This window comes from Equus przewalskii, chromosome 4 (genome assembly GCF_037783145.1).
Source record: "Equus przewalskii isolate Varuska chromosome 4, EquPr2, whole genome shotgun sequence".
Lineage (NCBI taxonomy): Eukaryota > Metazoa > Chordata > Mammalia > Perissodactyla > Equidae > Equus > Equus przewalskii.
The window spans coordinates 35,789,285-35,804,683 of NC_091834.1; the positions used below are offsets into that span (position 1 = coordinate 35,789,285).

The window sequence follows — 15,399 nt, forward strand, 5'->3', positions numbered from 1 at the left end:
GGCCAAGTCCTTCTTCCTGGTCTGTTTAGTCTGGAAGCTCTCCTGAAACCTGTCCACCATAGGTGACTCTGCTGGGATTTGAAATACCAGTGGCACAGTTTTCAGCATCATAGCAACATGCAGCTGCCACGTTATGACAAACGACGAATAGGTGGTCTGGTTCCTTGACCGGGATACGAACCTGGGCTGTGGTAATCAGAGCACTGAATCTTAACCACTAAAGCGCTAGGGCTGGCTTTGCATCTTGTAGAATTATGTAAAAAGGAGGCTTCTGTCAGTCTTTTGGTAATGGGGTTAAGCAGTGTAAGTTGCCAGGAACTAAAAATGCCATTTTCATTTTTTCTTCCTAAAGGAACAAGATAAAAAGGTAGAAAGCTCAAATAAAGAAATACAGGAAAAGGAGGCAATCATTGAAGAATTAAGTACAAAAATAATAGAAGAAGAAAAGAAAACTCTTGAGCTAAAGGATAAAGTAACAGCTGCTGATAAATTACTAGAAGAATTACAAGAACATGTTCTACAAAAGAACCAAGAGTTAAAAAATGTGAAATTAGAGCTGACTAATTCCAAGCAAAAAGAAAGACAGTGTTCTGAGGAAGTAAAACAATTAATGGGAACAGTTGAAGAACTTCAGAAGAAAAATCATAAAGATAGCCAATTTGAAACTGATATTCTACAACGAATGGAACAAGAAACACAAAGAAAGTTAGAACAACTCCGGGCGGAGCTGGATGAGATGTATGGGCAGCAGATAGTGCAGATGAAACAAGAGTTAATAAAACAACACATGTTACAGATAGAAGAACTGAAAACACGACACAAGGGAGAAATGGAGAATGCTTTAAGATCGTATCCAAATATTACAGTTAATGAAGAGCAAATAAAGTTAATGAATATGGCAATAAATGAACTGAATATAAAATTGCAAGATACTAACTCTCAAAAGGAAAAACTCAAGGAAGAACTAGGAGTAATTTCAGGAGAAAAGTCTGCTCTACAGAGACAACTTAAAGACCTTTTTGAAGAATTGAGCTTTTCAAGGGACCAAATTCAGAGAGCTAGACAGACAATAGCTGAACAAGAAAGTAAACTCAATGAAGCATATAAGTCCCTTAGTACAGTTGAAGATTTGAAAGCTGAGATTGTTTCTGCATGTGAATCCAGGAAGGAACTAGAATTAAAACATGAAGCAGAAGTTACAAATTATAAGATAAAACTTGAAATGTTAGAAAGAGAAAAGAATGCTGTGTTAGACAGAATGGCTGAATCACAAGAAGCTGAATTAGAGAGGCTGAGGACACAGCTTCTGTTTAGTCATGAAGAAGAACTTTCCAAACTGAAGGAAGATTTAGAAATTGAACATCGAATAAATATTGAAAAACTTAAAGATAACTTAGGTATTCACTATAAACAGCAGATAGATGGCTTACAGAATGAAATGAGTCAAAAGATAGAAACCATGCAGTTTGAAAAAGACAATTTGATAACTAAGCAGAATCAATTAATTTTGGAAATTTCAAGGCTAAAAGATTTACAGCAGTCCCTTGTGAATTCAAAATCAGAAGAAATGACTCTTCAAATCAATGAACTTCAAAAAGAAATTGAAGTACTCAGACAAGAAGAAAAGGAAAAGGGTACACTTGAACAAGAAGTTCAAGAATTACAACTTAAAACTGAATTATTGGAGAAACAAATGAAAGAAAAAGAAGATGACCTTCAAGAAAAATTTGCACAACTTGAAGCAGAGAATAGCATTCTTAAAGATGAAAAGAAAGCCCTTGAAGACATGTTGAAAAAATATACTCCTGTTAACCAAGAAGAAAGATTAATTTTCATAGATTCCATTAAGTCCAAACCCAAAGACTGTAGCTGTCAAAAAGAAATAGAAATACTTACAGAGGAAAATGAGGACCTCAGAAAACAGTGTATTCAACTAACTGAAGAGATTGAAAAGCAAAGGAACACTTTTTCATTTGCTGAAAAAAATTTTGAAGTTAACTATCAGGAGTTACAGGAGGATTATGCTTGCCTTCTGAAGGTAAAAATGGATTTAGAAGAGAGTAAAAATAAACAAGAAGTAGAGTATAAAAGTAAGCTTAAAGCACTTAGTGAAGAGCTTCATCATTTGCAAAGAATAAATCCAACTATAGTGAAAATGAAAAGTTCAGTCATTGATGATGACAAAGCTTTTATAGCAGAACCATTGGAAATCGGTGAGGTTGTTGAGAAAGATACAACAGAACTTATGGAAAAACTTGAAGTAACCAAGAGAGAAAAATTAGAACTGTCAGAGAGACTCTCTGATCTTTCTGAACAATTAAAACAGAAACATGGTGAGATTAGTTTTCTAAGTGAAGAAGTTAAATCTTTAAAGCAAGAGAAAGAGCAAGTTTTATTGAGATGTAGGGAACTAGAAATCATAATTAACCATAATAAGACGGAAAATGTAAACGTCTGTGATGTTCAGTTAAAGTCTTTAAGAGAGAGAGTTGTGACTATGACAAGCGGGGAGTCTGGAGGGCCAATTTCTAAAATAAATAAAGATTTTGGTGAAGAATCAAAAATGATGAAGGAAGATAAAATTTCTTTTGAAAATATGACTATTGGAACAGAAAGCAAGCAAGAACAGTTAGTTTTGAGTCACTTGCCATCAGCAACGAACGAATCATTGCCTGAGACAACGGAACCGAGTGAGAAGGATAAACTTCAGCAGGAACTCAGTGTACTTAAGTCCGAACAGGTATGTTTATTTATTTATATATGCTAAAGCACAATGAAAATGTACATTTCATACTAAAAAAGTTTTCATGTTCATGAAACATAATTAACCTCGTTGCAAGAGGATAAAGGTGAACCCTGTGATGTAATTCTTATTTGAGCCTATCATTTATCATTTCTTTTGTCTGTTTTTTTTAAAACATTGTTGCCTTTCTTTTGGTTAATCTATGTTATACATTTTACTCAGTCAACAAAATGTAGTAATGATTTCACATTTTCCTGGAAAAGCAAGAGTTTAAGTAACTTTGTTGAGCATCTGAGCTTTAGAAAAGATATTTTGTTGCAATCAAAAAGATTGGTTTCAGAGTTTCATTTCATACTGGTATTTTCAAGGTTCCACAACTGAAAATTCACTCTTAAACTTTTTAGTACTTTATATAGTTGTTCAGTAGTTAGGAAACTATTTTCCTGAAAAAAAATCTTGATTTAAGTCCTAGAGTTTTCTCAGAGTATTGTTTTACCTAAAGGAGGGAAGAAAGTGTTATTCTAAATTCAGTTAAAGAATGCATGTAATGAGTAAAAATAGATCACTCCTGATGTTTCATATTTGCCAGATACTGATATTAGAAATAACAGGAACATTCCACTGGGTATCTTGCGTAATTATGCTAACTAAAGCTTTATGTTTCTTCATTTATCCATGTATTTATCGAATCTCTTGCCAAATATAGAAGTATAGTAGTGAACAAGAGAAAGAAGATTCCTGCTCTCGATGAGCATGTTATTCTAGTGAGGGAGGCAGTAAACAAGGAAATGAGTAGTTAAAAATAGTGATAAGTCCTATAAGGAAAATAAAATAGATAATGTGATAGAGACTGATGGGTATTGGTGGTGACAGTATTAAATAGGGGGGTCAGGAAAGGTCTCTTGGAGGAATTGATATTTGAACTGAGGTCTCAATGACAGGGAGGAGCTTACCACATGCAAATTAGAGCAATTAGAAGACATAGATGAGTTTGAGGAACAAAATAAAGTGTGTTTAGTTGAGTTTGAGAGAGGGAGAGTGGAAGAAAAAGAGTTTGAAGAAGAAGGAAAGTTTGGGCTTGCCCCATGGCCGAGTGGTTAAGTTTGCACATTCTGCTTCAGCGGCCCAGGGTTTCACCAATTCGGATCCTGGGCACGGACATGGCACTGCTCACCAGGCCATGCTGAGGTGGCATCCCACATCCCACATGCCACAACAAGGACCCACAACTGAAAATATACATCTATGTACTGGGGAGATTTGGGGAGAAAAAGAAAAAAAAAAAAGAAAGATTGACACCTGAGCTAACAACTGTTGCCCATCTTAAAAAAAAAACAAAAAAAAAGGAAAGTTTTTTTTTTTACTTCTAATATATTCACATTTATGATATATTAAATGTAAAGATATCTTACATTTTAATAAGCTAAATAGAGTGAAGAAATTAAAATTGCATAGCTGTTAATGTTTTGTTAAATATCTGGAATTGTTTTCAAAATCATAATGTGGGGGGCCAGCCTGGTGGCACAGCAGTTAAGTTCACACATTCTGCTTTGCCAGCCCAGGGTTCACTGGTTTGGATCATGGGTGTGGACCTATGCACCACTTATAAGCCATGCTGTGGTAGGTAGGTGTCCCACATATAAAATAGAGGAAGATGGACACAAATTTTAGCTCAGGGCCAATCTTCCTCAAGCAAACAGAGGAAGATTGGCAACGGATGTTAGTTCAGGGCCAATCTTCCTCACCAAAAAATGAAAACAATAATAATAATTATAATAATTTGGTAAAATCTAATACAGTTAATGTTCATTATCTGTGACCCAGCAATTATATATCTGGATAGTTTTCCATGTGGTCCCTAGCCAGCAGCATCAGCAGCACTTGGAAACAGGTTAAAATTCAAATTCTCAGGCCCCACACCCAACCTTCTGAGCTAGAAACTCTGGGGGAGAGGCCCAGCAATCTGTTTTAGTCAGCACTTCAGGTGATTCTGATGCGTGCTAAAGTTTGAGAACCACTACACTACACTAGAGAAACACTAACATACTTGTACAAGGGCATATGTATAAGAATTTATTGCATTTTTTGAGATATCAAAAAATTAGAGATAATGCAGTAAAACTCCAGAAAGGAAATGGACAAATTATGGTCTATTCTTATATACTATACCACATTTAAGATAAATTAATCTGTATCTACATGGATAGATCTCAGAAGCATATTGAATGAGAAGAGCAATTTGCAAAAGAACTACCATTTTGCACCATTTATGTAAATTCTTAACACAAAATATAGTGCATTGTTTATAGATATGTTGAGAAGTGATAGTATAAGAAATGGACTGGACTTGCCACAAATTTGCAAATAATGATTGCCTCTGGGGAAGGAAGAATGGGAACATAGTGGATTAAATTTTATCTGAGTTTTCTTTTGTTTTTTTCAAGATTTTATTTTTTCCTTTTTCTCCCCAAAGTCCCCCGGTACGTAGTTGTATATTCTTAGTTGTGGGCCCTTCTAGTTGTGGCATGTGGGATGCCGCCTCAGCATGGCTTGTGAACGGTGCCACGTCCGCGCCCAGGATTCAAACCAGCGAAACACTGGGCCACTGAAGCAGAACGTGCAAATTTAACCACTTGGCCATGCGGCCGGCCCCTGAGTTTTCTTTTCTTTTTTTTTTTTAAAGATTTTCTTTTTTCTTTTTCTTTTTCCTTTTTCTCTCCAAAGCCCCCCCTACATAGCTGTATATTCTTAGTTGTGGGTCCTTCTAGTTGTGGCATGTGGGACGCCGCCTCAGCATAGCTCGATGAGTGGTGCCATGTCCTCGCCTAGGATTCAAATGGACAAAACACTGGGCCACCTGCAGCAGAGCGCGTGAACTTAACCACTTGGCCATGGGGCCAGCCCCCCTGAGTTTTGTTTTTAAACCAAAGAAGTGGGTAGGGAGGAGAGAAATGAAAAAAAAAACGAAAATATTTGTGTTTGCTAATTTGGGGTGTGAGTATATCAGTGTTTATTACGTTGTTATTTTCTCTATATTTAAAATACTCTTTTTGAACAAAAATCAAAGATGAGGCCATACTAGCTATACCAAATCTCAAAATTTACCATAAACTTGAGATAATGAAAATATTGTGCTACTTTCCTTGAAAGAGACAATTAGATCAATGCAACAGAAAGAAAAGTGAGAAAAAAATTAGACTTCACTTCTCTTATTTGAAGTTTTGAACTATAATTTCATGTCTATACCCTCTTGTAGTTAGTATATGCAAAAAAATGGAAGTTGAATTATTTGATTTGTCGTTTTAAAACTTTCTAATGTGTATGTACATTCACTTTAAGAATGATTTAAGGCTGCAGATGGAAGCTCAACGTATATGCCTCTCTCTGGTTTATTCAACTCATGTGGATCAGATTCGTGAATTTATGGAAAATGAAAAAGGTAAAGCTCTTTGCAGTCTTAAAGAGGAGCTTATTTCTGCCCAAGAGGAAAAGATCAAGGAACTTGAGAAAAGGCACCAGCTAGAGCTACAGAATATAAAAACACAAGAAACAGGTAAATGGTTTCTAAGAAAATTCTAAGTACTGTGAAGCAAATAAGTATCACTTAGAGCCCACCATTCCATGATTCTGTCCTTGTCTTAGAACCCATAGAGGAAGATGACTATATATCCCAGTCCTGGATTGATTTCTTCATATAACCATTGAACATTCATTTAAGCGCTTGAGAAATGTAAAATCACTGAATCATTTTCACCCAGGAAGTGACAATCTGGTGGGAAAGCAATATAAAATAAACTCTTAGAAAACAATAGGTCAATTTCTATAATGAAAGAATGAATAGAAAGAATGGACAGAGAGAGGAGGAAGGTACTCATACTTCATAGAGGATGAGGAGAGTAAGACTGCAGGCAGGCGTAGGGAGGTTGGAATTTTTAGGGAAGTCTCTTGAGTCTTAAACACAGAGGTATGAAAGACTGCATCCATTTTGGAGAATTGAGAGTTCAAGGTATGTGAAAAAGTAGTGGAGGATAAAGCTTCAAAGATTGGAAGGAGCTTGATCAGAAAAAGCTTATATATCTTGACTGAAACCTGTTTAAGTTTTATGGTGTTGGTGATAAGACCTTCTGCAGGATTTTAAATAGTGGGAGTAACAGTAAGATTTTTATTTTAAGATGACACCATTGGGGCAAGTTGGGGGAGGTGATTAGTGATAGGATGACCGATTAAACAACTTTGACAGGAGTTCTGTTAACAATAAGATGTTGAACTAAAATGTCACTGAGGGTGGAAAGGAAAGAAAAGTTTAAGAGTTAAAGAGGTAGGCTGTAGTCTTCAGTTAACATTAGCAGTAAAAGGGAGAGGAACTGAGAATGAGCCTTAAGTTTCTAGCTTGGGTACACTGCATTGAGGGTGACTCCAGTCATGAAGAGGATGAGGAGCAGATTTGTGAGGAAAATAATTAATTCAGTTTGGAACATATTGATTTAAAAATGCCTGTTGACTTTGGAAAAGAGGTGTCTAATAGGCAGTTGAAAGTAGAAGTCTGAAAGGCAAGAGGGAAATTCAGGCTTGAGATAAAGATTTGGAAATAAAAAGATCATTTGAGGCCAAGAACAAGAATGAGATGTCTTGGGAGACTGTAGAGTGAGCCACAAGACTAACATGGCACTTATAGGGAGCAACAGCATGTAAGGAATCATAAATGGAAGACTCGTTGCAGTTAACTTTTATCTTTAATAATTATTTAACCACTTGATTAACTAGACAACTTCTGTTTAAGACATCTCCAGGCCTCCACTCATGACACATCTGCCTTTGGGAATGAGGTGGTTCATAAGTTTGTCCCATGGAATTGCTCTGTTGAACAGAGTAGAATTTAAAGAGTAGCTTGAATAAGAATACCATACTTTTTCACTTCAGGAGTTCTGTTTTTGGAATGTAATAAGGTTTTAAGTATGAAGTGTTTTTATGGCTATCCTCCTCAGATAGAATCTGTCCAGTGTTTTTCAAACTACAAATAAATTAATGGGTCCGTTAATGGGTGATGATCAGTTTGGTGAGTAATGCCCAGCACTTTTTTTTTAATAAATAAAAGAATAGAACAGAAAACCTTGCAGTGCATAGCGTGAATAAATACTGATTTGTGAAATTTTTGTTTCAGTTTTACATGGATGTATATAATAGGTTATGATTTGTGATGTATTTCTTGTTTTGGATTGTAATTAAAAAATTTGTAAGTTACTGCTTTATACCATTCCATAGGATATAAATAGAAAATCCTACAAATTATCTGAGACAGTTATATTGAGCAGTGGAAGATAACTTTGGAAGAAAGAAAGAATTTAAGACTAATCTTATTGCAGGGAAGCTTCCAGTTGACGTAGGTTTAATATGATATAGTACTTCAGTATGTAAATTGAATGTTTTAAAGCAGTATCTGTTCTATTAGGTGATGAAGTGAAGTCTTTGCAAGTGCTTGTTGGGAAACTTCGCAAGGCAGTGTCTGAAGAATGTTCTTATTTTGCACAGGTAAGATATTAGTTAAAAAGTACTTTTAAACAAGAAATGCTAAATTTTAAGTTACTGCTAATTTGATAAGCAGAATCATCCAACTTGGTTTTTCCTACTATCTTACTTCAAAGCTACATCAGAAAATATTTCTGAGTTTTTAAGTCTAAAATGAGCATTTAAATTTTTCCTGATAATCAGTTTGAAACAAAAAAAAAGTCAGGTAAATTGTCTCAGCAGTAGAACAGACAAAAGTTATACCTAATTAAAAACAACGGACCAATAGAGCCTCAAGCAGGTCTGTTTCCTGCCCCTGCCCACTTAGGTAGTTGAGTGAATCTGATGACATGTGGGGAGCTTGCACAAGACTGCTGAGATGTGATTTCAGACTGAAGATTGCCAAAAACTAAAAACTGTAATTATACCAAATATAATTGTATTTGTGAAAATGGAATGAAATTGCTCTTATACACTGCTGGCGGGACAGCAGTACCTTGAGAAGCAGATTGGCAAGGTATATTGTTGAAGATATGTACATCTCACAGCCCATGCATTTACTTCTAGAGAGGCTTACATATGTGTACAACCAGATATGTTCATTGCAAGAGTGTCTATATTAAGTTAAAAATTGGAAACAACTCAGATTTCCATCTGCAGGCAAATGAATAAACAAATTGTGGTATATCCATACAATGGAACACCCTATAGCACTGTTGATATCTGTACTAATACCAGTAAATCTCAAAAGAAAAAAGTATAAAAACATGCATGCTAGAGTAGTCACCTGGGTGGAGAGAGAGGCGAATGAAATGGGTAAGCAGTACTTAATACAGACAGTTTCTAATCTATATGTAATGTTTAATTTTTTAAAAAATATAGAGAATTTGACAAAATATTAGTATTTGTTAAAGCTAGGTAATAAACTATTTATTCTGCATATTTGAAATAGTTCACAATAAAATATATGCCTAGGCTTGTCCCTGATCTCCATCACAGTCTGTGTATTTATAAATTGCAGGAGGAGGAGGGTGGTATTAGTTGGTACAGATAAAGCTGCTTTACCAATTCTGATTACCGATAAAATGGTTCAAAAACATATTGCAAAAAAATCCAAGAAAAGTCAGAAATAACCACATTGAAGGCCTTTATTCATTTGGCATTCGTCAGCCTCTACTTCTGCTGAAGGGTTCAGGCATTGTCCTTTCATATCCATTGTTGACAGTAAATACGGAAAGAGGGCCCAAGTCACAAAAGTTCGTTTGTAAGCTGACTTTATACTTTCTTTTCTTCCACTGTTGTTTTTACTTGAGCCCTAATCTCAAGTTGAAATATGAAGCAACTTGTTGTAATGGAGGGGTCCTTTGGAATTCATTATGAAACCTGGTTTTGTCGTTAATCATTGATGTTGCCTAGGACTGGTTACTTCATCGTTCTGAGTCTGTTTCTTCATCTGTAGATTGGGTGATCCTTCAGGTTTCTACCAACTCTATGTTAAAATTCTGTCTTAGGGACAGTGCTGAAAATTTAGTTACTCAATTGTTAATTGACAGTATAGTTAACTTTTAAGCATATCTTAAGAAACAGCAGCAATAAACAATTTAGTTTTTAAGTTTTAAGTGTGAGGGGCAAAGGTAAAACTAATTTAGAGGGCTTATCAAACAGTTAGGAGACATATTGTTTTTAAATGATGACAGAATTGTCTTTTTCTCAGGAGAAAAACCAGAATAATGTGTCAAATATTTTTAACTTCTTGTGTATATAAACCACAGAATACTACTCTCATATGTTATAGAAAAGTATATGAGTGTGATCTCCTATTTCATATATTATAATTTCTCTAGAACTTTATAGACTACTTTCTAGTCATCGTTTTTGGACTTCTGTCCTTGTCTTCTGGTGTTTTTTCAAGGGTAGTTGACATTACAGAGATAACGTTAGAATAGGATCCAAGCTAGAAAGTGGTAGATTAAAGTACAAGATATTCTACTTTTCATTATTAGAAAGAAGCAGAAAAAATTATAGTTTTGTACAATGAAGATGACTATTTTCCTGATATAAGAAGAATTTCATGTCCTATATATAGAAAAAAAGATTTAGACTTGATTATTCATTTTGCAGATTGATTTGGTGTATGGAAGAGTGTTTTCTTATTGATTTTTCTGTGCCATTTTGACTGGCTTTTGCATATAGGAAAATAATGTTTAATGATCTGTAGAGGGAGAAATCAAAATTTTGGTTCTATAAAACACCTAATTTTGTTGTTAACAGACTTTTGGCAACGTACTTGGTGAACGTTATACTCCTGTTTTAAAATGTGAGGTAGATGGAGAAGAGAGAGAGAATTGTGATGTTCACACTTCTGAAAATCAAGAACTAGAATTGCAAGATTATAGATATGAAGTTCAAGGTAATAAAGCTTACCACGTTATTGAACAGTGATTTTCTTAATTGATGATAAACTTTTACATTTATTCATGATTTAATCACTCAGCCAGTTTGAGTTTATCATCTTAATATCTTGTCTTTGTTTCAGATTCATGAAATCTTATATTTAATATACATTTTTATTTTTATAATGCAATAATTGTGATGTAAAGAGAACCAAAGCCATCAAGTGTCTTTGTCTCTTTACCCTCTTTATCCCTATACTCTCATCTTTTTCCTCATAACTCTTTCCTTAATTTCATACCATAGATCCAAACTTTTAAAGGTTATTGTATTTGTTGAATAAGTTTATATCAGTGGTTTATTTTTTAAAAAAGAATAAGAAGACGTACAATTATCTTTCTTAATAGGATTCCCATATTAGTTTATTTTTCTAAATTGCAACTTCAATTAATTTTTCTGTGTTCCTTCACAGATAAAGTGTTTCCTACCCCTGTCCACTTGTATGAATAATGAACAAAATGTGTGCAAATTAATGAATTCTAAAAGAAATTAACATTTTAACATGAAATTGTCAAGCTATCTTTGTAGCAGATATTTCACATTAATGAGAATTAAATTTTTGGTTACTAAGTGTGTGAAGTTTACTTCTAGCAGGCAATTTTCTGAAGTGATGAGTAGATGAGTAATGCTTATTGAAAGAAGCAGACTTTTGCTGTGGCGTGAAATTATTATAATTGTTTGTTTATCATCTAGACTTTCAAGAAAATATGCAAACTCTTCTCAACAAAGTAACAGAGGAATACAACAAACTCTTGGTACTTCAGACACAATTAAGTAAGGTGTGTGAAATGGAAAATGTATTATAATGTTTGCATTTATTGTATTACCTGTTGTTTTGTAAGCTGCTTGATCAAGAATTTCTGAAATAAGTGCACATGAAAAACGAGATTAAGGAAAAGTGACGTATATTTATAGTATAGTGAGCTGAAGGAATCTTTGCAAGTTGAATACTGTTTACCCCTTTAGAGAGTTTTTGAAGTCATGGTAAAGTAAAAGATATATATAAAATGTCAAATTGTAAACTTTGTGAAACAGTTACATTGAATTTTACGTGCAACAGTTTTTAAAGCAATGGGTCTGTTTTAGAGAAAAACAGTAATTAGTTGTTTAGAACATAGCTGATTAGTTTCACACAGTGTTATATATGTCAGATTCCTTTAAAGCAGTTGTTTTAGAAATGTGTGCATAGAAAACTGGGTAAGAGTGTAGATGGCATAGTATAGTTTATTCACTGTATCAGAAAGGTAACAAACAGTATATATTTGCAAAGATAAGTGTTGTAATCTTCATGTTTTAGGAAAAAAATCCAACAAGAGTTCTATGTCTCTTTTTTGGATGTTATAAAAATGCTTGGACAGATGTGAAAGATTTAATTGACAGGCAGTGAAAGTTATATGGAGTATGAGGGATGGATGCTTTGGCTGAAATTCTCGTTCTTCCTGTTTCTCTTCTCCTCCTCCTTTCTGCTCTTCATTTTCCCCCTTTCTGCTTTCCCCTCTCCCTCTCTAGCTTTCTCTTTCACTTTCTGTGTAGTGTAGCACAGCTTTATCCAGCCTTTCCTAAAACCTGTAAACCTACCCCAGTATCTTATAGGTACCTCTGTAATAGGGCAGGTGGATAGATAAAAACCCTCCTTTAATTCTACATTTTCCTGCAATTATTACTTTTCTTTCTACTTCCCTTCATAGCCATAATGTTGAACCATATTCAGAATCATTGTACCATTTTCTTACCAATACCCTTAGCAGCCTAGATTTCTTGTTTTTCTGCTGCCTTTGTCTTGCCTCCAAGAACCCTTCTTCTCTACTCATACTGGTGTTTCTGAGGGCTGCTAAGAAAATCAGATGGCAATGTGGTTTGGTGACACTACATATTATGGTCTCTGGCCTCAGCTGGACCCTCAAGATCACTTGACATTTCTTTCTTTCTTTTTTTTTTAAACATTGGCACCTGAGCTAACATCTTTTTTTTTTCCTTCTTCTTCTTCTTCTCCCCAAAACCCCTCAGTACACAGTTGTGTATTCTAGTTGTAGGTCCTTCTGGTTGTGCTATGTGGGACATCACCTCAGCATGGCTTGACGGGCAGTGTGGTGTCCGTGCCCAGGATCTGAACAGACGAAACCCTGGGCCGCTAAAGCAGGGCATGCAAACTTAACGACTTAGCCACAGGGCCAGCTCCACTTGACAGTTCTTTTATGTGATCACTCATCCTCTCACAGTTCCCTCAGTAGATATTCCTCAATTTTACAACTTTCCTTGAGTCATATATTCTACTTTTCCTCCCCTTTTTTCTTTGCAGTTGGCCTTATCTCCTATTTCTTTGCAAGTATCAGAGCTATCAATTATAAATTGTTTATTTGCTACCTCTAGACCATTTGTATTTCTTTAAATCTGCAAAAGCCCTAGTTTATTTTCCTTCTGTCCTAGAAGTTATCACTTTTCATAACCAAGGTTATTTTATTTCCTATGCTTTTGTTAATATCCCCTTATACCTTCTCTAGGATTGAAAACCTGTTACTTCCCTCCCTTTTGTGTTTTCAGCTTCTTTGCCTTTATTCTTCTCTATTTATGTCCTTCCTTCCCCTTGTACTTCCCTTACAACTCTCCTATTTAGAATATAACCAATCCTCCCTCAATCCATCATCTCTCTTTGTCTCTGTTTCTCTTTTTTCTTCGCTGTCACATTCTTTGAAAGTAAGAATAGACTATAGCCAGAATTTCCCATCTCCTCTCCCCCTCCCTCTTTTACCCACTGTAAACAAGCTCCCAGCATACACTTCATTGAACTTTCTTTGGCAGAGGTCACCAGTGAATTCTTAATTATCATATTTACTTTCTGCTTTCTTACCTTCCTTCTTCATTTTCTTTCTTTTAAAAATGTTACTTTTCCATATGACAGTACATAATTGACACTATTACATAGTGTAGGAGGGCTTACCTAGTGTAGAAGTAATCCACAGTGATGTTTGTCATTTTGCCTGTTTCCTTTGAGCACAGTGAGGCAGGAACAGTTTGCTTTGATGAGAGACACACCTCCCTTCCCCAATACCAGAATGTGGGAGAGTTTTTAATGGAACACAAACACCCACACTAGCCTCTTTAGTTCTCCCCCACACACTTTTCTCTGTTTGTTTTGAGAAGAACTTTTGCCTGCCACCAGACTTTTAGCTGGCTGAGTCTGGATGAAGGTCTGTACTGTGATTAATTAAAGGTCAATGTATTTGTTTTCTGATCTGCTTCCTGCCGGTCATGAATCTCTCTCTGATTCTGGGGCCTTTCTAAGGTTCTGCTAGGCAAGTAAACTGTGTCCTGTAACTGCGGCGCTCTTCATGTGTGCTTTAGGCTGCTGCTTTATTCACCTTGAGACATCACTACTACTCCATGCCTTTCTGTTTTCCAGCAATTGCATGAAATCTCTCTTGGGCTCTTGTTTTCTTGTTTATAATGGATTAAAACCTTTTAGAGATTCTTCACTATCATCTTAATTGAGTCATGGGGAAGGAAGACGTGTGTGTCAGAGATCTCAATGTAATGCCTACATGAGCTTAGCTCATAAAATAAATGAAGACGGCCAAGTGAAAGCTGGAAAAATGAAACCTGGAGAAAGCATACCTTATCTAAAGGAGGGCAGAATCTGCTCAGCTTCACCCTGTTGTTGCCACCTGTAGGAGTGGGAACTCAGTGTTACTCATTCTTTCACTTTATCAATTTTATGTCAAGTCTTTTGCTTTTAAAAATGTTGAGAAGTGTTAAAAATAAAAAGATTCTTTTTAATTGGGAAACAATTAGAAGGAAACAAACAAGGAAAACTGGTCCCCAAAAGAGCACGTCTGTAGCCTGAATTTAAAGTCGAGCCTCTACTTTGCAACCTTAGGTATAAACGCCTGCTCAGTGTATCTCGAGCTAGTTTGCTTTTTAATTCTATTATTTTTTGACAGTGTAGTATTTGCTGCTTTCTTAGAATATTTCCATCTTTTAGCTTCTGTGATTTCAATTCTTTGGCTTTTTAAGCCTTCATTTTGGGCTTTGCCCAATCTGTTTATAGTCACCAAGGATCTGTACTTGATCCTTTTCTTATGCTGTATGCTGCTCACATGTACTTTCATGGCTTCCAGAGCTCCTTGTCTAGGTCAGTTCTTACTCCTGAGCTGCACTGATATATCTAATTGGATATCTGGACTCGAATATCCTTTACGTATGTCTCAATCATAATGAAATTTGCATTTATTAATTTTTTCCCCTTAAACCAGCTTCTCCTCTCTTCTCAGTTTTGAAGAATGACATTCAACCAGTAACTTGGGGATCATCCTAGGCAATTCTCTCCCCTAACTCTTGATCTTCCATCATACTGCAATATACTCTGAAGGGAGTACAAAAGAAATGTAAGATACACACCCACACACACCCCCCCCCCTTGTTTTCATTCAGTTATCCAGCCAGTATTTTTTATTTGCTAATTATATACTAGGTTGTTCTATGTACTGATAATAAAACAGTATACAAGATAAAGTCACTAGACTGAAGGAATTTATAAATCAATTAACTTAATAAACTAATTCAGGGAGTATGATCTACATATATAAAATAAGTCTCCAAGGCAACATTTTATTACGTGTTTAAAAGAGAAGTACTTTTGGAATTAAGCAAACAGGTAGATAAGTGTAAGTGCAAATAATTAAGATTTCCTGGAAGAACTGGGG

General features: G+C 35.3%; 1 protein-coding gene across 21 annotated transcripts in view; it reads left to right on the forward strand.

Annotated features, from left to right (window-relative positions):
- The window catches only part of AKAP9 (A-kinase anchoring protein 9), a 160,158-nt gene that overhangs the window by 45,190 nt on the left and 99,569 nt on the right, over positions 1-15,399 (forward strand). For all 21 annotated transcript variants that reach the window (XR_011539500.1, XR_011539501.1, XR_011539503.1 and 18 more), the window contains 5 exons: positions 353-2,740; positions 6,083-6,296; positions 8,193-8,272; positions 10,520-10,658; positions 11,393-11,478. Coding sequence is in view for 8 of the 21 variants with exons in the window: in XM_070617462.1 (XP_070473563.1) it covers positions 353-2,740; positions 6,083-6,296; positions 8,193-8,272; positions 10,520-10,658; positions 11,393-11,478 (2,907 nt within the window). In the remaining 13 variants the exon portion in view is untranslated. The remainder of the gene's footprint in view (positions 1-352; positions 2,741-6,082; positions 6,297-8,192; positions 8,273-10,519; positions 10,659-11,392; positions 11,479-15,399) is intronic.